Source organism: Phyllobates terribilis, unplaced genomic scaffold, assembly GCF_046119375.1.
Source record: "Phyllobates terribilis strain yellow unplaced genomic scaffold, ASM4611937v1 Scaffold_9__5_contigs__length_417890890, whole genome shotgun sequence".
In the NCBI taxonomy this organism is placed as follows: Eukaryota; Metazoa; Chordata; class Amphibia; order Anura; family Dendrobatidae; genus Phyllobates; species Phyllobates terribilis.
The window spans coordinates 339,186,219-339,211,922 of NW_027362769.1; the positions used below are offsets into that span (position 1 = coordinate 339,186,219).

Here is a 25,704-nt window from a genome sequence, read left to right on the forward strand (position 1 = left end):
TTACGGGCTCGTCTGGAACGGAGACCATTGCGGTGGAGTACGTTACTTATGGTATTGACTGAAACCAATGTCCCCACTGCCATGAGATCTTCCCGGAGCTCCTTCCTTCTTGTCCTTGGGTTAGCCTTGACTCTTCGGACAAGCCTGGCCTCGGCACGGGAGGACACTTTCAAAGGCTGTCCAGGCCGTGGCAGGCTAACAGTAGTTCCATAAGCCTTCCACTTACGGATGATGCTCCCAACAGTGGAGACAGGTAGGCCCAACTCCTTGGAAAGGGTTTTGTACCCCTTGCCAGCCTTGTGACCCTCCACGATCTTGTCTCTGATGGCCTTGGAATGCTCTTTTGTCTTTCCCATGTTGACCATGTCTGAGTGCTGTTCACAAGTTTGGGGAGGGTCTTAAATAGTCAGAAAAGGCTGGCAAAGAGATCTTTAATCCACACATGTGAAGCTCATTATTCTTGGTGCCTGAACTACTTCTTAATACTTTAGGGGGACCAAACAGAATTCTTGTGGTTTGAGGGGTTGAATAATAAATGACACTCTGAATTAACTTTTAACGTTTTAAAAAAAAAAAAAAAAAGTTGCTGCAGTGCATTTCCCACTTCCAGGCTGATCTACAGTACAAATGTCACAATGGCAAGTTAATTCCGCATGTGTCAACCAGCTAAATCTGCAGGGGGTTGAATACTACTTGTAGGCACTGTATCTACATGACTTAAATCAGTGCATCAAAGTATGGATCCTTGGGCCACCAGAGGAAATGACCAAGTCTTCTATACAGAAGAGAAAAGTTGACTAAGCCCACTGGTTTTGCTGGACTAGCCAACTTTTAAGTATGAAGGTGTCTTGACTAATACAATCAGGGAAAAAAATAAGGGTCATCCATGTTGACCTCCTATCGCTTTGTTGTTCTGGGAGATGAGCTTCTGCAAGAGGTGTTTGGTGGCAGCTTACTCAACTGTCTTCATTGGACATGCATGCGTGTACGCTCCTATATATGGGGAGATGATGAGATAGCCGTCGGAAGACCGACCTAGCTCCAAATAGGGTTGTCTTCTGTAGAGCTCTTGTAGTTGGGGCTCATTATGGTATCAGAGCTTGGGTCTGGTCTCCAGCCAGTCCTTAACCTGGGAGCTTGCAACCCATCAACCAATGTAGGGTCAGACTGTCCAACGAAAGACGTTCTAGTGGGCTATCTTGACCTAGTCCTGGCTGAATATAATTTACAGATATGTGTCATCAGAATATATCCTATTGTTTAAATCAGTTTTTTGTTTAACTGTATTTTTTTTTATATTTTGCAATGGTTTTTTATTCATATCTGTATATAAATAACTAAGTTAGAAAAACTGCAATTTTCACACTGGCCACTGGGGCTATTTTGGACTCATGCTTCATGTCTTTTCAGAAAGAGTTTACAGCAGTTTCCTCATCAGCAGAGGCAGGATTATTATGACTAATAGCACATCTATACACAGCTGATAACACAGGAATCACCGATCATCATCATAACGTATTTTGAGAAAAATTGGCAATGTTTTTTTTTTTTTAAATCATATAATGATCCTTATTGAAAATAGGAATCTTGCAATTTTCACACTGGCCACTGAGCCTATTTTAGACTCATATGTCCTGTCCTTTTCGGAAGAGTTTTCAGTAGTTTCCTTATCAGCAGAGGCAGGATTATAATGACAGGTAACACCTCTATATACATCTGATAGCACAGAATCCACCAGTCATACTAGGCAATGTTACAGCTCCCCTGCTCACCCTCCCTTCACATTAACCTTTGCACACTTTCATTGGATGCTTCAATATAAAAGAGAGGGTTGGGGGTCTGACCATTGTGGCTATGTACACGTGTTGTTTCTTGAAACAACAGGAAGTTAAAGTAGGAAAAATTCACAGTGTCCAGTGTGAAGGTCACAACATTTCTAATTTTTCTTTTTAATAAAGATTATGATGGATACATTTATTTAAAAAAAATTATTTGCATTTTTTTAACACAAAAGCCTTATTTACAACAGGAAGGTAAAGTCTAAAAATATCCTCCGGTGGCCAGTGTGAAAATTGCAATACTTCATTCTATTATTTTTAATAAAGATGGTGATTTGAGAAAAAAATAAAAAAAATTAAAATATACATTTAATACCAAAAAAAAACTATTTAAACAATAGGTAATTTTCTGATGATACAATTTCCATAAGGCCACAGCCCCACTATCAGTATTTGGTCAGTATTTTTTCCCAGGAGTGGGAGCCAAAACCAGGTGAGGAACAATCAGAGAAAAGGTGTAATAGAAACAAGTCACCAATTCTGCATTTATCACCCACTCCTGGTTTTGGCTCCCACTCCTGAGAAAAAATACTGACCGAATACTGACCAAATACTGATAGTGGGGCCGTGGCCTTTGGGTTGCAATTTACTTAGTAAAGGATGTGAAAATAATGACCCCTTTACTAAAACATGGACCTAGAGAAGCATAGAGATATAGGATGAGTCCCTTGTTCTTGCTAAATTGTTCTGCACTGGGACCCCCTATTGCAAAGGCATAACTTGAAGGTTTTGGGCCCCAATGCAAAATCTCCAATGGGGCCCCCAACTATCAAAGGTCTTTAATATTAATAGACCTTTTGGGCCCCTAGCCTCCAGGGCCTGGGTGTGATTGCTACCCATGCATCTCCTATAGTTACACCCCTGTCCACCACCAATGACCTGAAGATGGATTGTTGATAGGACTCTAAGAATCTCATGAAACCTTTACCTTATACACTGTATTGTGTCCACAACCAATGATCTGAAGATGGATTGTTGATAGGACTCTAAGAATCTCATGAAACCTTTACCTTACACACTGTATTGTGTCCACCACCAATGATCTGAAGATGGATTGTTGATAGGACTCTAAGAATCTCATGAAACCTTTACCTTACACACTGTATTGTGTCCACCACCAATGATCTGAAGATGGATTGCTGATAGGACTCTAAGAATCTCATGAAACCTTTACCTTATACACTGTATTGTGTCCACCACCAATGATCTGAAGATGGATTGCTGATAGGACTCTAAGAATCTCATGAAACCTTTACCTTATACACTGTGTTGTGTCTACCACCAATGATCTGAAGATGGATTGTTGATAGGACTCTAAGAATCTCATGAAACCTTTACCTTATACACTGTATTGTGTCCACCACCAATGATCTGAAGATGGATTGTTGATAGGACTCTTAGAATCTCATGAAACCTTTACCTTACACACTGTATTGTGTCCACCACCAATGATCTGAAGATGGATTGTTGATAGGACTCTAAGAATCTCATGAAACCTTTACCTTACACACTGTATTGAGCATCTCCTTTATTAATTTGCATCTTTCGGCTTCATGCTCCTTTAAGAAATAAATCACAAGCACTAATTTTGCAGACTCAAGTCACAATGTGCTGCTCACCTAGATGAGAAATACTGTATGGTCCATGACTTCAGCAACTGTTAACAAAGGAGCAGACCGACTGCCGTGCTTACAAATATCACTGCCTTAATTAGACAGAATGTAAAAATAACTCAGAGGGGACGATATGCTGCAGAGAATTCTTCCATGCATTAGTCACTTTGGTTTCCGAATAAATAAAAGCGGCGGATGAATTATACAATGAAAAAGAGATCTAATGCTGCAGACAAATGCCTTTAATGCACATAGAAAAGGCTGAAGATGTTTGCTTCAGATGTGGCTTTTATTGACGGAAAGTGCGGTTGAATAGAAGCCGCTTCTTTGTACCAGCGGGAAAGAGAACTCCTGATCTTTGCTTTACGTGGACTGACTTCTTTCTGAAATCACTGTTACTATTCCATATAGTGTACAGCAGGGGTACTCAACCTCTTTTAGTAAAAGTCTTCTTGCCAAAGTCTGTGCTAAACACTAAGTAAAGTTGTCAGCTTGGTAATGTTTGGCCAACTTTTGGTTATTCGTCATCATTTCATAGCTTAGAACTTTATGGATAATTGTGGGCTAAAGCTTTTTGTGTTTTGTTTTATAAAGTTCTATAACATTACTACGTCCCGGTATTAAGTATTAGAAACATCGACTTTGGGTTAGCAAAATGGAACACTATTTCCCAGAATATTCACCTTCAAAATCTCAAATTTCTTGTCATGTGGGCACAGTCCATGCTCACCTGGCAGCTGCTAAATGGCTACCACAAACAGGCTTGGCACTATCTATTTCGTTGACTTGGCCTTCACTCATTAACCCTTGTACTGGGATCTGGACTTACGCAGGGACTAGATGAGCGGAACTGGGGAAGTTCGGGTTCTGGTACCTGACCCAAACTTTATTCCAAAGTTCAGTTCGGGGAAAAGAGCTTTACCCAAACTTGAACCAGAACCCAAACCCCATTGAAAACAATAGGGACCCAAAATTTTGATCTGGAAAATTCTCTCTTTCTGCAATGGACTTCTCCCGGAACTCCGAACATTGCAACCCATGTTCGGCGTTTAGCACCAGACACCGTCTGCTACAAACCCTGAACTTTTTAAGTTCGTGTTCGCTGATCTCTAACAGACCACTAGGCTGGGCCATGGAGTCATCTGCTCTTTGGTGATACAAGCAGGCAAGAATAAGAGTCAGACAGCCAGGCCAGAACTAGGAGATAAAAAATCGTAAGGCAGGAGAAAAATCAATAAACTAGAACTTGCCGAGGTCAGAGAACGGGATTAATCAGAACAAACAGGAGCACAGCAACCCTATTGACTGGCAGTGGGAGTCAGAACTTCAGGGGTTTGAATAGCTGGCTGCGTCGCGCATAGCTCTCAGGAAAGAGTGATTAAACCTAGACTAAAATTAACCCCATAGTTCACAGCACCAAAAGTCCCAGGAAAAAAACTGGACTGGTGCTATCACGTGTCGCAAGCAATAAAGGTGTGCCGCTGCCCATCGTCCAAAGAGGAAATAAAGGAGGCATGAATCGGCACAGTTGTTACATTTTCCATTTGATCTGGTAGCCTTGGCTTATTTCATGTACTGATTATTAGAGTAAACTTAAAGGTATGGGTACCTATCTCCTCAAGAACATTGATTGATTGCATGGCTGGAGGTCACCAGTCTTCTGCTCTGGAGTGAGTCCTTAATGGCCTCATTGGGCAATAATGGAGCAGCAATGATGGGGGCTAAGTTATTCTCTTACAGACCTATACTATGGGCTACTGATGCCTCTTACAGTTCACCTCTGAGCTGTTCTGTCTCTGCTTTCCACATAGCAGTTCTTTGAGCCTTGGTACTGCTTAAAGAGGACCTGTCACTTGCCAGAAATATGTATTTTTTGTACCTGTTCTCCTAAAGCTTTGTTTTTATTTTGTTTTTGCACCTTTCTGCTCCTGAGATATGACCCCCTTCTTCCTTGTGTGTAACTCTAGTCTTATTAGTGAAGGGGGGTGTGGCGCTCAAGTCTTCTCTGTGGGCGTCTTTATCAGGATCCCACCTCCTTGACTATCAGGTGCATACAGGTATTAGAGGGTCATATCTCAGGAATGGAAAGGCCCTGGAACTAAAGAAAAACAGCGCCAGACTCAGGATAACGGCGGCATTTCCACCAGGTAAAGAAATACATATTTTTGACAAGTAACAGTTCCTCTTTAATGTTCCTTCTTTGTCTAATCTCTCACTCATTAACTCTTCTCCTCTTATCTCCCATCACTGCATTTCACATGCCCCAACTCTTTCCTTTCTGGACCCATCCTGCTCACCATATCAGATTTATCCCTCTTGCTTTTTTCCTTTGCCCTCCCGGTTTGGATAGCAGGGGTCTGGATATTTTGCCTCCCAGTTTGGTTTACATGGGTCTGCCTTTTGCGATTGCTGATTGACTAAAGTAAAGTAAAGTGAAATGAAGTAATTATCCCCCTCTACTCCTCCTTGATCAGACCTCATCTGGAATACTGTGTCCAGTTTTGGGCCCACATTTTAATAAAAGGCATAAAAAAACTGGAGCACGTTCAGAGAAGAGCTACCAGGATAATGAGCGGACTACAAACTATGTCCTACGAGGAACGGTTAAAGAATTTGGGAATGTTTAGCTTGCAGAAAAGAAGGCTAAGAGGAGACTTAATAGCTGTCTACACATATCTGAAGGGATGTCACAGTGTAGAGGGATCATCCTTGTTCTCATTTACACATGGAAACACGAGAAGCAATGGAATGAAACTGAAAGGGAGAAGATACAGACTAGATGTTAGAAAAAACTTTTTGACAGTGAGGGTGATCAATTAGTGGAACAGGTGTCCACGAGAGGTGGTGAGTTCTCCTGCAATGGAAGTCTTCAAACAGAGGCTGGACAGACATCTGTCTGAGATGGTTTAGTGACTCCTGCATTGAGCGGGGGGTTGGACACGATGACGCCGGAGTTCCCTCCAACTCTAACATTCTATGATTCTATGACTATATTACAAATCTGCAATCGTTTAATTCCCTTTGACATTTGGTGATGCAAATTATAAGGGGATCGAATAATTATTTATTTGATCATTTGGTCCCCTTTCCTCTTCTTAATAATTTTATGACCCCTAGAAATTATACAGTGAGCTGATGATTGAGTGTTTTGGTTTGTTAATAACTAGCCAAGGATAGGCCCAAATATAAGTTCCTTTAGTGACCATGCTGGTGGCCACATGACCTCCCTAGGAATGGGCACAAACAGTAGAGGGCCCCCATACAAAAGCATGACATGGTCCTCTTGTTCTCCAAAAGTGCACAATTGTGTACCCTCGGGTGTATCATCATTTTTGCCAGTTGGACACTTCATATACGATTCATTGTGATGTATCTGTGCCCGGCCAAGGCTAAAGTACCTACATCTCCACCTGTACTAGACCAGGCATTAATGGATATGTTGTAGCCTCACTAATACCTCCACGGCACAGAAAGGCCCACGCTGACAGAATTAACGAGCATCATTTCTACGAAGAGGGCTGATTTTTATTATTCGCCAAGATTGGAAAGAATGATAATGGACGCTCTTTGCCTGTTCTGTTCTCTAAGATGTATTTGTGCCGTGCATTTCCTCAGCGTGGGGTAAGACGAATTCTAGGTATAAAAATATCAGATCAGTCTTTGTTTTGGCCTGTGAATGCAGCACCTATGTGAGAGGACACCGCGCACCGTCCTTTGTGCTGAAAATGTTCCGAGCTTAATAAAAAGAATCTCGCACTAGAGGCTTTCAGAAAGATATGGAAAATGCCTCATCATCCAGCTGATGGATTTGCTATGCTGAATAAAATGCAGAGTATCTCATTATTCAAGGACTGGGTGCATTTCCAGCCGAGGCCCTAATGCAAAATTCATTCACACTGCTTTCTTAAGAGCCAAGCGCTTATCCAGGGGGTTAATAAAGCAGCGCAGTGTTTGCCTGTAAATCCTCTATCACAGCAATTAATTCAGGATATATTTACCTAGATATTCTGGAAAGAGCTCCCCTGTATGCTACATATCAGCAAATTATCTACATCAATTCTGCAATCATGCCAGAGCTCTAAATGCACAAATAAATGTATCAGTAATGGCATTAAATTAGTATTTCATGAGTGAAAACAACAGTTTTATGAATAAAATGCAAATAAATAGTAAAAATAGTAAAGTAACTATGTAGATAGTCTTGATTAAAAAATATATATATACCATAGGCATTTGCCTTCTTGCGTATACAGTTCCTATGCAGACCTATGTGCTGAAGACAGTCTAATATATATTGTTATATATAGCCTACAACCAAGGAGACAGATTGGTCTGTGAAGGAGCCATGTACTCAATATGGCAGGTGCTATAAAATGAGTAGTATCTGCAAACTCACCTCATTATTTGTTATATACTGTATATACATATACAGTACAGACCAAAAGTTTGGACACACCTTCTCATTTAAAGATTTTTCTATATTTTCATGACTTTGAAAATTGTACATTCACACTGAAGGCATCAAAACTATGAATTAACACATGTGGAATTATATACTTAACAAAAAAGTGTGAAACAACTGAAAATATGTCTTATATTCTAGGTTCTTCAAAGTAGTCAACTTTTGCTTTGATGACTGCTTTGCACACTCTTGGCATTCTCTTGATGACCTTCAAGAGGTAGTCACCGGAAATGGTTTTCACTTCACAGGTGTGCCCTGTCAGTTTTAATAAGTGGGATTTCTTGCCTTATAAATGGGGTTGGGACCATCAGTTGTATTGTGCAGAAGTCTGGTGGATACACAGCTGATAGTCCTACTGAATAGACTGTTAGAATTTGTATTATGGCAAGAAAAAAGCAGCTAAGTAAAGAAAAACGAGTGGCCATCATTACTTTAAGAAATGAAGGTCAGTGAGTCCGAAAAATTGGTCAAACTTTGAAAATGTCCCCAAGTGCAGTTGCAAAAACAATCAAGCGCTACAAAGAAACTGGCTCACATGAGGACCGCCCCAGGAAAGGAAGACCAAGAGTCACCTCTGCTTCTGAGGATAAGTTTATCCGAGTCACCAGCCTCAGAAATCGCAAGTTAACAGCAGCTCAGATTAGAGACCAGGTCAATGCCACACAGAGTTCTAGCAGCAGACACATCTCTTCAACAACTGTTAAGAGGAGACTTTGTGCAGCAGGCCTTTATGGTAAAATAGCTGCTAGGAAACCACTGCTAAGGACAGACAACAAGCAGAAGAGACTTGTTTGCGCTAAAGAACACAAGTAATGAACATTAGGCGAGTGGAAATCTGTGCTTTGGTCTGATAAGTCTAAATTTGAGATCTTTGGTTCCAACCACCGTGTCTTTGTGCGACACAGAAAAGGTGAAAGGATGGACTCTACATGCCTGGTTCCCACCGTGAAGCATGGAGGAGGAGGTGTGATGGTGTGGGGGTGCTTTGCTGGTGACACTGTTGGGGATTTATTCAAAATTGAAGGCATGCTGAACCAGCATGGCTACCACAGCATCTTGCAGCGGCATGCTATTCCATCCGGATTGTGTTTGGTTGAACCATCATTTATTTTTCAACTGGACAATGACCCCAAACACACCTCCAGGCTGTGTAAGGGCTATTTGACCAAGAAGGAGAGTGATGGGGTGCTACGCCAGATGACCTGGCCTCCACAGTCACCAGACCTGAACCCAATCGAGATGGTTTGGGGTGAGCTGGACCGCAGAGTGAAGGCAAAAGGGCCAACAAGTGCTAAGCATCTCTGGGAACTCTGGGAACCATTTCCGGTGACTACCTCTTGAAGCTCATGAAGAGAATGCCAAGAGTGTGCAAAGCAGTCATCAAAGCAAAAGGTGGCTACTTTGAAGAACCTAGAATATAAGACATATTTTCAGTTGTTTCACACTTTTTTGTTAAGTATATAATTCCACATGTGTTAATTCATAGTTTTGATGCCTTCAGTGTGAATGTACAATTTTCAAAGTCATGAAAATACAGAAAAATCTTTAAATGAGAAGGTGTGTCCAAACTTTTGGTCTGTACTGTATATATATATATATATATATATATATATATATATATATATATATATATATATATATATATATATATATACATATACATACACTGCTCAAAAAAATAAAGGGAACACTTAAACAACAGAATATAGCTACAAGTAAATCAAACTTCTGTGAAATCAAACTGTCCACTTAGGAAGCAACACTGATTGACAATCAATTTCACATGCTGTTGTGCAATGGAATAGACAATAGATGGAAATTATTGGCAATTATCAAGACACACTAAATAAAGGAGTGGTTCTGTAGGTGGGGACCACAGACCACATCTCAGTACCAATGCTTTCTGGCTGATGTTTTCGTCACTTTTGAATGTTGGTTGCGCTTTCACACTCGTGGTAGCATGAGACGGACTCTACAACCCACAGAAGTTGCTCAGGTAGTGCAGCTCATCTAGGATGGCACATCAATGCGAGCTGTGGCAAGAAGGTTTGCTGTGTCTGTCAGCGTAGTGTCCAGAGGCTAGAGGTGCTACCAAGAGACAGGCCAGTACACCAGGAGACATGGAGGGGGCCGTAGGAGGGCAACAACCCAGCAGCAAGACCGTTACCGCCGCCTTTGTGCAAGGAGGAGCACTGCCAGAGCCCTGAAAAATGACTTCCAGCAGGCCACAAATGTGCATGTGTCTGCACAAACGGCCACAAATGTGCATGTGTCTGCACAAATGGTTAGAAACCGACTCCATGACCGACTCCTTAGCCTGTGCCCGATGTCCACAGATGGATGTTGTGCTCACAGCCCAACACCGTGCAGGACGCTTTGCATTTGCCACAGAATACCAGGATTAGCAAAGTCGCCACTGGCGCCCTGTGCTCTTCACAGATGAAAGCAGGTTCACACTGAGCACATGTGACAGACGTGACAGAGTCTGGAGACGCCGCGGAGAGCGATCTGCTGCCTGCAACATCCTTCAGCATGACCGGTTTGGCAGTGGGTCAGTAATGGTGTGGGGTGACATTTCTTTGGAGGGCCGCACAGCCCTCCTTGTGCTCGCCAGATGTAGCCTGACTGCCATTAGGTACCGAGATGAGATCCTCAGACCCCTTGTGAGACCATATGCTGGTGCTTTTGGCCCTGGGTTCCTCCTAATGCAGGACAATGCCAGACCTCATGTGGCTGGAGTGTGTCAGCAGTTCCTGCAAGATGAAGGCAAGGCATTGAAGCTATGGACTGGCCCGCCCGTTCCCCAGACCTGAATCCGATTGAGCACATCTGGGACTTCATGTCTCGCTCCATCCACCAATGTCACGTTGCACCACAGACTGTCCAGGAGTTGGCGGATGCTTTAGTCCAAGTCTGGGAGGAGATCCCACAGGAGACCATCCGCAACCTCATCAGGAGCATGCCCAGGCGTTGTAGGGAGGTCATACAGGCACGTGGAGGCCACACACAATACTGAGCCTCATTTTGACTTGTTTTAAGGACATTACATCAAAGTTGGATCAGCCTGTAGTGTGTTTTTCGACTTTAATTTTGGGGGTGACTCCAAATCCAGGCCTCCATTGGTTAATACATTTGATTTCCATTGATGATTTTTGTGTGATTTTGTTGTCAGTACATTCAACTTTGTACAGAACAAAGTATTCAATGAGAATATTTCATTCATTCAGATCTAGGATGTGTTATTGGAGTGTTCCCTTTATTTTTCTGAGCAGTGTTTATATATATATATATATATATATATATATATATATATATATATATATATATATATATATACACATATAAATATTCAGTGGCTTTGGAAAATTTCTCTTTCACTTTGTGTATGCAGTTTCTGTACAGACTTATCTGTTTCCATGGTTACAGACTACAAATAAACCTTAAGTGTAGTCTGATTTGATGACTTTTCCGTGGGATAGGTCATCAATATCAGATCGGTGGCGTATTGACACCTCCACTATCTATTTTGTGCTCAGGCGGCAGCAGAATGTAAGAATTGTACCGAGCAGGAACAGCACGTGTCCACACAGTGTTTAGTGCCGGCTCCCCAGTGCAACTCAAGTAGATGGAAGTTAAGGTGCAGTACCTTGAAATGACCACTAAGCATTTTTGGTGCCATGGTGTTACAGCTCCATAGAGACACATTATTCTGTATAGAAGCTGTGTACACAATACACAGGAGATTTTTAATCACGATTATTTGCAAAGTTAAAGGAAACAAACCACGGACAGCATGAATGAGACACTGGCTCCAGAATTGCTGCCAGGTATGTCTTGACACCTGTCAATCAACGAGAGCTGGGTTGGGAGAAGCAAACATATATTCCCCAGCTGGTTTCACAAGGGATGTATATATACGGCTGCAATAGGTCAGCCAGTGTCTGACTCATGCTGCCTGAACCAAATCTAATGACCAGTTCCCCTTAAATAGTTAATATCCTTTATTAAATTATTGCTTTACATGCTCCTCATTTTGATAGTGACTACATTTGTACCAACTGTTCACAATCTTGGAAATGTTGTAAAAATAGTACTTAAAATTCATTTTATCTTCCAGGTGGGAAGTGGACGGTGACTACTGTGAAGGGGTGAAGCAGACACCACCATATGATGGCAGCACCAGGCTTCTGGAAGTCATCGATATGACAGTGTTCGACTTTCTTATGGGTAAGAAATAAGTTCTGATTGACGTAAAGTGCAGAACATACATTAATATTCATTAAAATGCATTAAAACTGTTTTGTTTTTATCTCTTTTCTATTGAACATAAGAATACTTTAAGGGAATGGAAAGATTGTGTTTTTCCAATGCGGAAAAAAACAATTAAACAAAAGTTCAAGATCTGATTGAATATGATAATCAACACCAAATACCTCCATGTATATTACAACTAATCCAATTATTTAAATCAGCACCATGTAATGCCTAATTCTTCCTGCGGAGGTGCTGCAGAGAAAATGAACACTTGCTTTTTGATTCTCCCATAAATTACAGCTTCCTGAAGTTGAAAACTCTATGATCACATTATGTTAGGGACCCTTCCTCCAAAAAGGTGTTGTCAAAAACAACCTGGTTAATGTTAGTTGATTGACTTCCAACATACAGTTGTATTAATCTGCCCATTTATTCCCCTACAGGCAACATGGATCGTCATCACTATGAGACCTTTGAGAAGTTTGGAAATGAGACATTTATAATTCACTTGGATAATGGACGAGGGTAAATATCTTTATGACAACAATGATATTGTACACTGTGTATATGTAGTCAATTCACATAGCGGCCAATTCTTCATTGCTTATGTGTCTTTATCCGGGAACAAAAATGGTTCTGATGTTGACTTTTTTTGTTTGCACCTTATTAGTTATTTGCTTTGTGCCTTCAAAAGGGTTGTCCACTAGTAGTAATTTTGATCCAGTACCCTAGTGAAGTACAAAATCTGTCTAATTTTTTTTTTAGGGGGGGAGACGGGTCCAAGACAGATGCGTGACATTTTAAAACTTATTGAAGGGACTGTGGAATTTTTTTTTATTCGAAAAAGAGGCAAAAAATTAAGCATTTTGAATTCATCAAACATTGCTTGAATTTGGCACAAAATCCTCCAGTTCAAAAAGAAAGACATTCCAAAAAAATAACTTAAAAAATGGAAATAATTTTTAGGGGCATAGAGGTGTAGTTGCTTTTCCTTCTCCGAGGATAAAGATTTGGTTGGCTTCCCTAGTTCTCTATCTAGCAAAATGAACATTATCTAACAAACTATGGAGCCATTTTGAACAAAATTCCCATTTTCTTTACGTGGTTACCTGCAAAGTAATCACAGGAGCAGTGACACAGGTGCCCAAAAAGACTTCTACTGCAAGGAAAAATCCCTTTGCTCTGGGTTACACCAACGAACATACTCCGCAACAATGGCTACCACACAACCGCAATGCCAGTGAACAGATCACAAAAACTTTAGGTGGCGGTTTCTCTTCCCCAAGAATAAAATAATAGGGCAAATTGAAATCCAACATCTCCACATACATTAGAAGGTTGGCCCCGGTCCTACCAAAATCAGTGGATGAGGACAAAATGGGCCGGAAGTGGACTGGATGTACTTCCTAGGATGGGGCAGGCAAATCATATGTATACTATGTGTAGCTGGACAACTCATTTTGGAAATGGGAGTGTTGGGGACTGGAGAAATGTTTTGGGTTACACACCAAGTAAATTAGCCCCATGATGAAAATCTAAGTGGAGCCCCCTATGATGAAAGTTTCTGCTTCCTTTACTTTCCCCCTTTTTTCATAGTCTTTCTTTTTGCAATTCTTTTGGAGAAGGGTGTGCGGCACGCGTTCAAAGGAAATGAGACCAATGATACCTGGACCCCCTTTCTCCAGGGACCATAACGGTCACATACTATAATTCCTACTCATTGACTCAATCTTTTCAAATGCGATTTCTCCATAGAAAACTCAATGGCAAATGAAGTCTTCAAGTCCCACAAGTATAGTCGTATTCATCTGCTACCACGCTATTCTGAAAACTTTATTATTATCGCTACGCGGATATTGTGTCTGCGGTTTCCATGGTTTTAATACCACTTTGTGTCAGCGGATAAAGAAAGATTTATTTCGACCTTGAAACTATCTAATGTTATAAAGCTCATGTCTTTTGAATGCCGTTTAATGTAGGAATCGGAACGATGACGTTAAAGGAAAAATGTACAATATGTTTAAAATCAAATAACCGGAACCATTCTGTATTTTGCGGGGGAGAGACGGCATTTAGGGATGGATGGCATAGGAGTTAAGTGAATGGGGTGCACACCCTATTTTCCCTAATGTTAGTATTATTTAATTATTTAACGGCCTTTGGCTCTTTCTCGAGCTATGGCGACTTTATAGATGAATGCTTTGCAGGAAGATCGATCTTGTGCAAGCCTGGATAGGTCCACCAGGGTCTTCTCCACCATTATTTTGATAGTATCAAGCCATCGGATTCTTGCTGTTCCTCTTCGCCTTGTTCCTATAATGAGAGTATAGTGCACTATTTTGTTGACACCATAGACAGATTTTGACACTCCGCTAATGGATTTACTCCTTAAATTTGAGTAATTGGTCATATAAGAGTTAGAGAGGAGTTAGAGAAGTAACCATTTGGGGAATTACATGCAGGGAAATCCAAACACTTACTGACCTCCACAGAATACACCTGATTGCTGAGTGTCCCAGTAGTGGGACAACCTGTGATCATCTTGTCCAAAGTAGAGAATCCCTTTAAGCATATACATACTGTACATTAAGATGTAACATGGGGCTCCAAAGAAAAATCTTTACCAGGAGACCCGCAGGACTTTATGTGCTCTCGACCACCACCCTAGTCACCAGATAAGTCACTCGATGCATCATCTTTCACCAGTCCCGCACGAATTCTGCTGCCTCTGGCCATTTGGATACTACTCCTGGTTTTCTTTGGTGCCCTGCTTCATACTCCCCTCTGTCCTCCTCCCAATATAAAGGTGTACCAAACTTTACCCCCTCCCTGTATTTCCCAGATCTTTTCTCCTGGATGCCATTTTCCGTCTGGTATTGTCCTCTAGAAAAGGCTATATGTCTCTGTTATGGCCTCCAAAAAATTATCTTCTACGTACTTACCTTCACTGAATGGGGGCTGAATAAAATACATTCCCTTTAAATCATAAGGCTCATTATAATTAGGAAGATTTATATTGATCTGGTGGCTCAAGTGGTTAACGCTGCTACATTTAAGTGATTTCTCAAGTATCAGATGGAACATTGGAGATCATTTTAGGAGAAACTGCAAGGGTTTTTGCAATGTTCTTTTGACCACGTGGCTCCAAGTCGAAGTAACTTGTTATACTGAAACCATGCATCAAAAATCCTATTCTAGATTGCTGCAATTTGTGGTGAAAAAAAATGTAATTGCCATTACGCAAAAATAAAAGGTGCCTTTTGGAACATGCAACAACACCCATAGGCCATTTTCACACTTCACTTCCATGTGCGGATTGCAGTTTTTTGGCATAGCCGAAGGTCTCCTGAACCAAACTGAAGACGCTAATAGGCAAGTATGAGACTGTTTGGTTCAAGTCAGGAGACCCTCAGCTGTGCCAAAAATGGCAGTGGTGTCACGTGTGGTCTCATCCTTGGGGCTCGTGCAGACGACCAACAAAATGTTGAATAGCACCTGGACTAATGTTATTCTGTGGGGCCGTGCACATGTCAGATTTTTTCTTGAGTCTGTCAGAGGAAAAAATCGCAGCATGTCTCATTTGCATCCGGAAAATGGATCGCACTCGGCCATAGAAGAAAATGGGAGCACACGCTGTACAAACTCGGATGAGGAAAGGATGGGGAAAAAAATCTCCATCTTCTCCATTCTGACGTCCGTGAAAATCGGACCGCACTCAGATGTCATTCGAGTGCACTCCGATTTTTTTCAGTGGACCCATTGACTTGCATGGTCGAGTGCAATTCAATTTCCAGATGCAACTCGGGCATGCTGCAATTTTTTCCTCAGACTCTGTTAAAGGAAAAAATTGGACATGTGCACGGCCCCATAGAATAACATTGGTCCGAGTGAGATCCGATGTTTTGTTGGATCACACTCGAACCGAAAATACAGTCATCTACATAAGCCTTAAGTCTAAAGCAGGGATGTCAAACTCAAATACACAGAGGGACAAAATTAAAAACTTGGACAAAGTCGCAGGCCAACCAGTACACAATATAATGGCCCCACATAGTCCTCCATACAGTATAATGGGCCCAACATACACCTCCATACACTATAATGACCCCACATAGTCTTCCATACAGCATAATGGCCCCACATAGTCCTCCATACAGAATAATTGCCCCACATAGTCCTCCATACAGAATAATGGCCCCACATAGTCCTCCATACAGTATAATGGGCCCCACATAATCCTCCATACAGTATAATGGGCCCTACATAGTCCTCCATACAGTACAATGGCCCCACATAGTCCTCCATACAGTATAATGGCCCCACATAGTCCTCTATACAGTATAATGACCCCACATAGTCCTTCATACAGAATAATGGCCCCACATAGTCCTTAATACAGAATAATGGGCCCCACATTTTCCTCCATGCAGAATAATGACCCCACATAGTCCTCCATACAGTATAATGGGCCTCACGTGTTCCTACATATAGAATAATGGGCCCCACATAGTCCTCCATACAGAATAATGGGCCCCACATAGTCCTCCATACAGAATAATGGGCCCCACATAATCCTCTTTACAGTATAATGGGCACCACATAGTTCTCCATACAGAATAATGGGCCCCACATAGTACTCCATACAGTATAATGGGCTCCACATAGTCCTCCCTACAGTATAATGGCCCCCACATAGTTCTCCATACAGAATAATGGGCCCCACATAGTCCTCCATACAGTATAATGGGCTCCACATAGTCCTCCATACGGTATAATGGTCCCACATAGTCCTCCATACAGTATAATGGGCCTCACGTGTTCCTACATATAGAATAATGGGCCCCACATAGTCCTCCATACAGAATAATGGGCCCCACATAGTCCTTAATACAGAATAATGGGCCCCACATAGTCCTCTTTACAGTATAATGGGCCCCACATAGTTCTTCATACAGAATAATGGGCCCCACATAGTCCTCCATACAGTATAATGGGCTCCACGTAGTCCTCCATACAGTACAATGGGCCCTACATAGTTCTCCATACAGAATAATGGGCCCCACATAGTCCTCCAGACAGTATAATGGGCTCCACATAGTCCTCCATACAGTATAATGGCCCCACATAGTCCTCCATACAGTATAATGGCCCCACATAGTTCTCCGTACAGAATAATGGGACCACAAAGTCCTCCATACAGTATAATGGGCCTCACATGTTCCTACATATAGAGTAATGGGCCCCACATAGTCCTCCATACAGAATAATGGGCCCCACATAGTCCTTCATACAGAATAATGGGCCCCACACAGTCCTGCATACAGTATAATGGGCCCCACATAATCCTCCATACAGTATAATGGGCCCTGCATAGTTCTCCATACAGTATAATGGGCCCCACATAGTCCTCCATACAGTATAATGGGCCCCACATAGTCCTCCATACAGTATAATGGCCCCAGGTAGTCCTCCATACAGAATAATGGGTTCTACATAGTCCTCCAAAATAATGGGCCCCACATAGTCCTCCATACAGTATAATGGGCCCCACATAGTCCTCCATACAGTATAATGGGCCCCACATAATCCTCCATACGGTATAATGGCCCCACATAGTCCTCCATACAGAATAATTACCCCACATAGTCCTCCATACAGTATAATGGGCCTCACATAGTCCTCCATATGTGGCTAGTGGTGGCGGTTCTGATGTCGCAGGCCAAATAAAACCACCCTGCGGGCCAAATTTAGCCCACGGGACAGAATTTGACATGTATGGTGTAAAGGGGCAAACGATAGCAAAATTTGGTGGTGCTATATATATAAATGGCAAATTGAAATGTTCAAAGGTTATTTTTGCATAACCCAGCGAAGTTGTGGCATTGATCCAGTTGATAGCACTGTTGATCGTGTGCAAAAATAATGTTTTATTTATTATTACACTTTATTCTCCAATATCTTATTCAGTCTAAAAAGGGAATAATAAAGATGAGAAAGTCGGAGCTCGCTTTTCTGGGACTTCCGAGTCCCATATGCGCATTCCCACAATTCATAGGATGAAAAGGTCTAAACTCTCGGAATAAAACATCTCTCACATTTCACGGGCAGATTTCGGATGTCAGAAGATAAAAGATTCTCTCGCAATAACTGTTTTACGGTAAATTGTTTGCTGCAAAATAGACTCGAGACAGATATTAGGCTGACACATAACAGGTTTTAGGAACCATCTCGACAGGTTGATGGTATTTGGACACGGGTGGGGATGAGTTTTGAAAATGTTTTGTTTTCTTTTAACAGGTTTGGAAAATATTCTCACGACGAGCTGTCGATCTTGGTGCCGCTAAACCAGTGCTGCAGGTATTACTCCTTATAAAATCACTGTGGCTCCTAAGTGGAGCAAAAAACTCTTGTATATTGTTCACACTGATAACAAATGTGTGCATAGCCTATAAAAGGCCCAAATCAAATAATATACACATCTTTGGGGGAGGGTATTTTTTTTTTTTACTTAAATGGGGTGTCTAAAATATTTGGGCCATTTGGTTTTTACAGCCTCTTTGTATCACAGTGCAATGCAGAATGAGTTAACAGTGAGTCGATTAGTGAGCAGGATCTGTAACCCTTATCTCTCTTCTCCTGAACCATCTTATTATTAGTGTTACTATTTAGTATTATAGCACCATTTATTCCATGGCACTTTACATGTGAAAAGGGGTATAACATGATAAAAACATGTACAATAATCTTAAACAATAGAAGTCACTGACTGGTACTGGAGGAGAGAGGACCCTGCCCGCGAGGACTCACAGTCTACAGAGGATGGGTGAGAATACAGTAGGTGAGGGTAGAGCTGGTCATGCAGCATTATTTGTGGAGTGGTGGTTACTGCAGGTTGTAGTCTTGTCAGAAGAGCTCGGTCCTCAGGTTCCTTTTGAAGGTTTCCACGGTAGGCGAGAGTCTGATGTGTTGGGGTAGAGAGTTCCAGAGTAGGGGGGATGCACGGGAGAAATCTTGTATCCGATTGTGGGAAGAGGAGATAAGAGGGGAGTAGAGAAGAAGATCTTGTGAGGATCGGAGGTTGCGTGCAGGTATGTACTGGGACACTAGGTCACAGATGTATGGAGGAGACAGGTTGTGGATGGCTTTGTATGCCATGGTTAGGGTTTTGAACTGGAATCTTTGGGCAATGGGGAGCCAGTGAAGGGATTGACAGAGGGAAAAAGCTGGAGAATAGCGGGGGGGATAGGTGGATTAGTTGGGCAGCAGAGTTTAGGATAGATTGGAGGAGTGTGAGAGTGTTAGAAAGGAGGCCACAGAGTAGGAGGTTGCATGAGACGAGGTGGGAGATGAAGAAGGCGTGCACTAGGATTTTTGCAGATTCTTGAGTAAGGAATGTACGGATCCGAGAAATATTTTTGAGTTGGAGTCGGCAGGATGTGGAAAGGGCTTGCATATTTGGTTTGACGGATAGGTCATAGTCCAGGGTCACCCCGAGGCAGTGGGCTTGCAGGACTGGGGAGAGTGGGCAGCCATTGACTTTGATGGATAGGTTGGGGGGGTTGAGTGAGATGGGGGAAAGATTATGAATTCTGTTTTGTCCATGTTAAATTTTAGAAATCTATCAGAGAAGAAGGATGAAATAGCGGACAGACATTGTGGGATTCTGGTTAGTAGGGAGGAGATATTGGGTCCAGAGAGGTAGATCTGTGTGTCTTCAGCATAGAGGTGATACTGAAAGATTGTATGAGCTGTCCCAGGCCGAAGGTGTAGATGGAGAAGAGCAGGGGCCCTAGGACTGAATCTTGGGGAACACCGACAGATAGGGGGCGACGTGACCAATTGAGAGTTGATCTTTGATGTGGTCATAAGTCAGCATAGGAGATGGCTCAAAGAAGAGAGATCCTGCTGTCAGACGGGTTTTTGATGAAAGACTAATTGTTCCACTGTTCTGGACTTGATTCAGTTTTTTTCTCTAACAACAGTGTTCATTTTCCTATGGGTTTTTTTTCCTCCTCCTTCTTCTCTGTTTTTTTTTTTCAAGGAAGAGGTGTGAACAGAGCCTTAAAAGGGTTTTCCAAAATCTGTAAAAAAAAATGTTTAAATGGAGGAAATGGCATAAAATAAAAGAACCAACACTCACCTGATGAATCTGCTTCTGCCACGTTGCCCCTTCAGTGATCCCTGCCAGTCTCTGTCTATTTTGCTTCTTTGATAACCTCTCCCTCCATCACTGTTTCCTATCATTGGCCTCAGCTGGTTTATGCTGTGCTGCACTGAGTCAAGTGATTGGCTGAAGTGGTCATGTAGGCACACAGGGACATCATCTCTGCAGCGAGGCAAACAAGGACCGGCAGGGAGCACTAAAACCGATGCACTGGAGCAGTAGTTGTTATTTTTATTCCGTTTCCTCCATTAATTCAATTTTCTACACATCTTGGAAAACCTCGTTAATCAACGCATTGACTTAAAGGGAATTTGTCAGCAGGCACTTGTCATGTAATCTAACAGCAGCATGATGTATGGACAGAGACCCTGATTCTAGCGATATATCACTTACTTGATTGGGGGCCGTAGTTGTGATAGAATCACAGTATTTTTCTGCTGCAGATCTCGCAGTTCTCTGAATGCTGAGCTCTATATAACCCCACCCACACCACTGATTTACAGCTTTCTGTGCATATTGACAGAAATTGCTACTTAGTGGTGGGGCTGTGGTTGGACCAGGAAGCATGAGGAACCTAGTCCTCTAGTGATAATCTCCTGCTGATAAAGCACTGATTTTATTGAAATGGCAAAACACAGCCTAGTAAGTGACACATCGCTGGAATCAGGGTCTCAGACCTGCTGATGTATTCCCTTTAAGGATCTCAAAGAAATCACAATTCCTCCTTAGGTCCTGTAGATGTGTATTAGATATAGTGCAGTCAGAAATGTTGAGTATAACCTGTGTATAGACACTTGTGTTGTGCTCATCCCTTTGTGCCAATTTCTCTCCTCTTCTGTTTCCTGATCCCTCTCACTTCATGCAGTCTCACAGACACACTGAGGCAGATACACTGCAGCAGCACCTCCCCATCCTCCATATTTTCTGTTTGCTGTGGTCCTATAGGAACATTTGATGAGGGTGGAGAAGGTTTCTGAGAATTTACCAATTGGATATGGATATGAGCTAAATTTATGCTTATATCTAGGAATGAGCAGACCCATGGAAGTTCGGGTTCTGGTACCCAACCAAAGTTCGGTTCGGGTACCAGAACTGTACTTGAACCAGAACCCAAACCCTCCTGCAATCAATTGGGGACCTGAACTTTGGAATATCTCTTTCTCTCTACTCCTTGGACTCCCAAACTGTAAAACGGACTTCCAGGAGAAGTCCATGTTCGGCGTTCAGCACCAGACACTAGGTGTCCGGTACGAACCCCAAACTTTACAGTTTGGGTTCGCTCATCTCTACTTACATCTACTCAATGATGACTTGTCCCAGAATCCTCAAACATTGGCTATATCTTCCGGAACCATATTTTTGCCAGAACTGTGTAGCCCGATTTAATTGGTAGACCGTCATCCGTGTATATTTGTAAATAAACGTCTCTTTCAAAATCAATCAATTCTGTTTTTTACTCCTTCAACAGAATTAAGAAGTCTACGTACCTGCGACTGCAACTCCTCGCGAAAGAAGAATACAAGTTGAGCGCGCTCATGGAGGAGTCACTTCAAATGGACAAAATTGCTCCGATCCTCTACCAACCACACCTCGAGGCGATGGACAGAAGACTTCGGATCATCCTCAAAGCTGTCAGTGACTGCTTAGAAAAACTTAGCTACGACAACGTAGTCGAAAACGATTTGGACTCTGATCTGAACAACAAGACGACTAAGAGGTAGTGACGTGGAATCACCATCCTCCCCCATCCAAGAAGACATAGTCTTGCTGAAGACTGCGAATGCTCCTCCGTGAATTCAGTGAATTCAGATTTAAGATGAAATTGTTCCCACTGTAGTAGACAAGTTATTAAAAAAAAAAAGAAAGAAGAAAGAATTAGATGAAATGTCTTTAGGTATATTATATGTGGATGAACGCGAGATGATCTGGTCAAAGACCTACAGAATTGGTTTTGGGTGGTAATCATATCCCAATCTTTTTGTACAGATAGGAGGCCTTTATTTAAAAAAAAACAATGAAAAATTTTGTATTTATATATATATATATGGTATAATATTACAAAATGATGACCTACCTACCACTTTTTTGGGGGAAAAATAAAAGGGACAGTATAGTTTTGTTTACCTGTGATGCTGACTTGACTATACCACATCGACGCCTTCAAAAATCACTTCAATCCCTTAACTTGAGTCTACTGTATCTCCTGCAAGTTGTATTTCTGGAGGTCATAAATCCAAAGTCTTAAGAGTTAGATGGTTTTCAGGACGGTGGAAGCTTTACTTGAATGGTAAGCATTGAGATGAGCTACTTTAATCGTTAAAATCAAATTACGGGCCTTATTGTCTAGATCAGAGGTTGGCAACATGTTGCTCTTCGCTTGTGGTCAAACGCTTCCGAAGGGTTTGTTATTTTTCAGGAAGGGATTATTTAGGGTTACAAATGGACTGCAGCATTTTGCCTTGGACCTTTCTTGTCGTTTGTAGCTGGGTAGCTGCCTTCCCATGTTTCGCTTTTACTATATCTGTGTAAATACTGTATATACGTACATGGATGACGGCTGTATTCTGCAGCCGTGAGCTTCATTTTGCAACGTTTTTGTGATTTGTTTGCAGCGTGGTAAAAGTGCAATAAAAGATACAGCAAATAATTATCCAAAACATCTCTATGGTTTATTGTTTAATAGTTTGGCACTACCTTTATGAGTATTCATTTTCTACCCTTCACGGTTGACTTAAAGGGATTGCTAAAGATTATAAGAAAGGTCCGCTTTTAATTTTTTTCTTGAAATAGCGCCACCCTTGTCCAATGGCTGTACCTGGTATTGCAAGTTAGCTATCATCAAGTAAAAAAAAGAACAAAGTGTACAGGTAGTGACAATTTTCAAGACGAACATGACAATGATTGTTCCAGGTTCTTCTTCTTCTTGTAAAGATATGCAGTACCAGACACAGTCTGTGAACAACAGTGGCGCTGTTCTTAAAAGAAGAATAAAAGAAGATGGTTTTACAATCACTTTATACATTTACATTCTACGATCGACACCTTTTTCTTCCCAGGTGAAGTAAATCCTGTTTCTCCAAAATTCAGAAATCAAATGCAATTAAAGGGAATCTATCACCAGGTTTTTGCTACCTCATCTGAGAGCAGTATGATGTAGGGGAAGATACCATGATTCCAATGATGTGTCACTTAATGGGCTGCTTGCTGTAGCTTTGATAAAATCAATGTTTTATCAGCAGAAGATTATCACTACAAGACTAGTAAACCTCCATCATGTAGCCCTTCATGTTCATGAGCTCTGTATAACCCTGCCCCTGCCACTGATTGGCAGCTTTTTTCCTATGTACACAGAAAGCAGCCAATCACTGGTGTAGGCGGGGTTATACAGAGCTCAGCATTCAGAGCACTGTTAGATCTGCAGCAGAGAAAGCAGTAATTTTATCAAAACTACGGGAAACAGCCCAGTAAGAGATACATCGCTCGAACCAGGGTATCTGTCTCTACATCATGCTGCTCTCAGATGGGGGAGCAAAAACATGGTGAAAGATTCCCTTTAAGGAACAGCTCCTGTTGGGATGTTGGTATTGCTCTTTCGGGGGGTGGGGTGATTGGTGAGAATATGATTCCTCATTCAAGCCACTTAAAGACACACACAAGGAGCCTACAGGCCCATAATACTGACCCACATACCCCTACTAGAACAAAAAAGTAGCATTAAAATATAGAAATTTAGAATGTGCATATAGCAATGTTGTCATGTGTAATTTATAATTAAGACCCCACTATAGTAGCCAGACTAGAGAACTCTAACAATAGGATCATGCAATTTATCTATGAAGGATACACTACAAATAGTTCAAATACATGTAGAGCTGAATTGTCATTTATTTATTTCTATAAATCTATGCAATCATTTACTGGCAGAGGCAAGGACGCAGCACTATCTGAGCCTATATAAGTAATATCTATGCCCACAACATGCCTACATCATTTGCATGGAGATACAAGAAAGCAGTACTATATATACTTGTACATACAGCATTTAAAGTAATTGCTCATGCAGACGAGTGTATAAATCGGACATGTGCTGTCTGATTTTTGATCGGAGAGCACACAGCACACTGTTCAGATGAGCAATTTTTCTCTCGGCCTACTTGTCCGTGAAAAAAAACGCAGAATCCACTGTTCTTTTTTGAGTCTCTGATGAGATTCACGTCTCTGGTTGCGAAGAAAAAATTGGATCCCACCCAGGGGATCTGAGCGGCTTCGGATTTTTATGGGTACGTTTCTATTATAAACCTTGTAAACTTTGTTCAGCCACACGGATGAAAATCGGAGAAAAATTTGATGAAATTCGTCCGAGTTTTCTCCATGAAACTGGACAATTTTTCATGAGCTTGTCTGCTGCTGGCCTAAAAAAAGAGTGCTGTGATCCCGGTCAGACGCCACTCACCTAGCCAAACCAGATCTCACACTTTGCACTGATGAGGGGCTAAACCCCGAAACACGATGTCTGCAAATTGAGATTATGGTTTGGCTTTTATCCTAAGTCAGGTGGCAAGGCTTGTCAGAGGGTCAATATTGACTTTTAGGATTGCCACTTCCTATAGATGGCACCAGAGCTCTACTCCTCTTCCTCTCTGAAGAGGCAATTTTCATATTTAATTTCCCAGAGGAGCATTACATGGCTTATAACTCTCCTCACTCTGACATGCCAGGTTTGGCATGTCACTGTCCACAAGGAGAAACGTTACCCTTTGGATCCTGGTCAGGCGCCTCTCACCGAGCCAAGCCAGATCTCACACTTTGCACTGATGATGAGCAGTACTCTGAAACACAGTGTCTGCAAATTGAGGTTCTGGTTTGGCTTTTATCCTACGTCATGTAGTAAGGCTTGTTAAGGGGTCGATATTGACTTTTAGGATTGCTACTTCCAATAAGTGGCAGTAGAGTTCTAATTCTCTTCCTCTCTGATGAGGAAGTTTGCATATCTGTGCCTATAGTATTTACGAAAGAAACAGGGAGGCAGTACTATCTGTGTTTCTCTGTTTACAGGAATATACAGGGAGGCTGAAATGTGTGTCCATCAAATTACCAGTGAGAATCAAGCAGGTAGTACTATACTATACACCAGGGAGGTGGAACTATCTGTATCTATATCATTTTCAGGAAGAGAAAGGAAGGCAGTACTCTATATAGCTACATAATTTTCAGAAAGAAACTGGGAGGCAGTACTATTTGTGTCATTCTGTAGGCAAAAGTCTACACCGCACCCTTTAAGAAAATAAAGTGTTCAATACTCGGGAAAATAAAAAGGCACACACCCATTCACAGGGCAATCTCATTTTGATAAAATTCCCCCCTTTGGTGTTG

The 25,704-nt window shown here is 41.8% G+C and overlaps 1 protein-coding gene across 1 annotated transcript in view; it reads left to right on the forward strand.

The window, feature by feature from the left end:
• Nucleotides 1-22,988, forward strand: part of FAM20C (FAM20C golgi associated secretory pathway kinase) — a 193,475-nt gene extending 170,487 nt beyond the window's left edge. The window contains exons 7-10 of the mRNA XM_073648018.1: nt 12,031-12,140; nt 12,611-12,692; nt 18,465-18,524; nt 21,800-22,988. Coding sequence (XP_073504119.1) covers nt 12,031-12,140; nt 12,611-12,692; nt 18,465-18,524; nt 21,800-22,052 — 505 coding nt within the window. The 3' untranslated portion in view covers nt 22,053-22,988. The remainder of the gene's footprint in view (nt 1-12,030; nt 12,141-12,610; nt 12,693-18,464; nt 18,525-21,799) is intronic.
• The last annotated feature ends 2,716 nt before the right edge of the window (nt 22,989-25,704 follow it).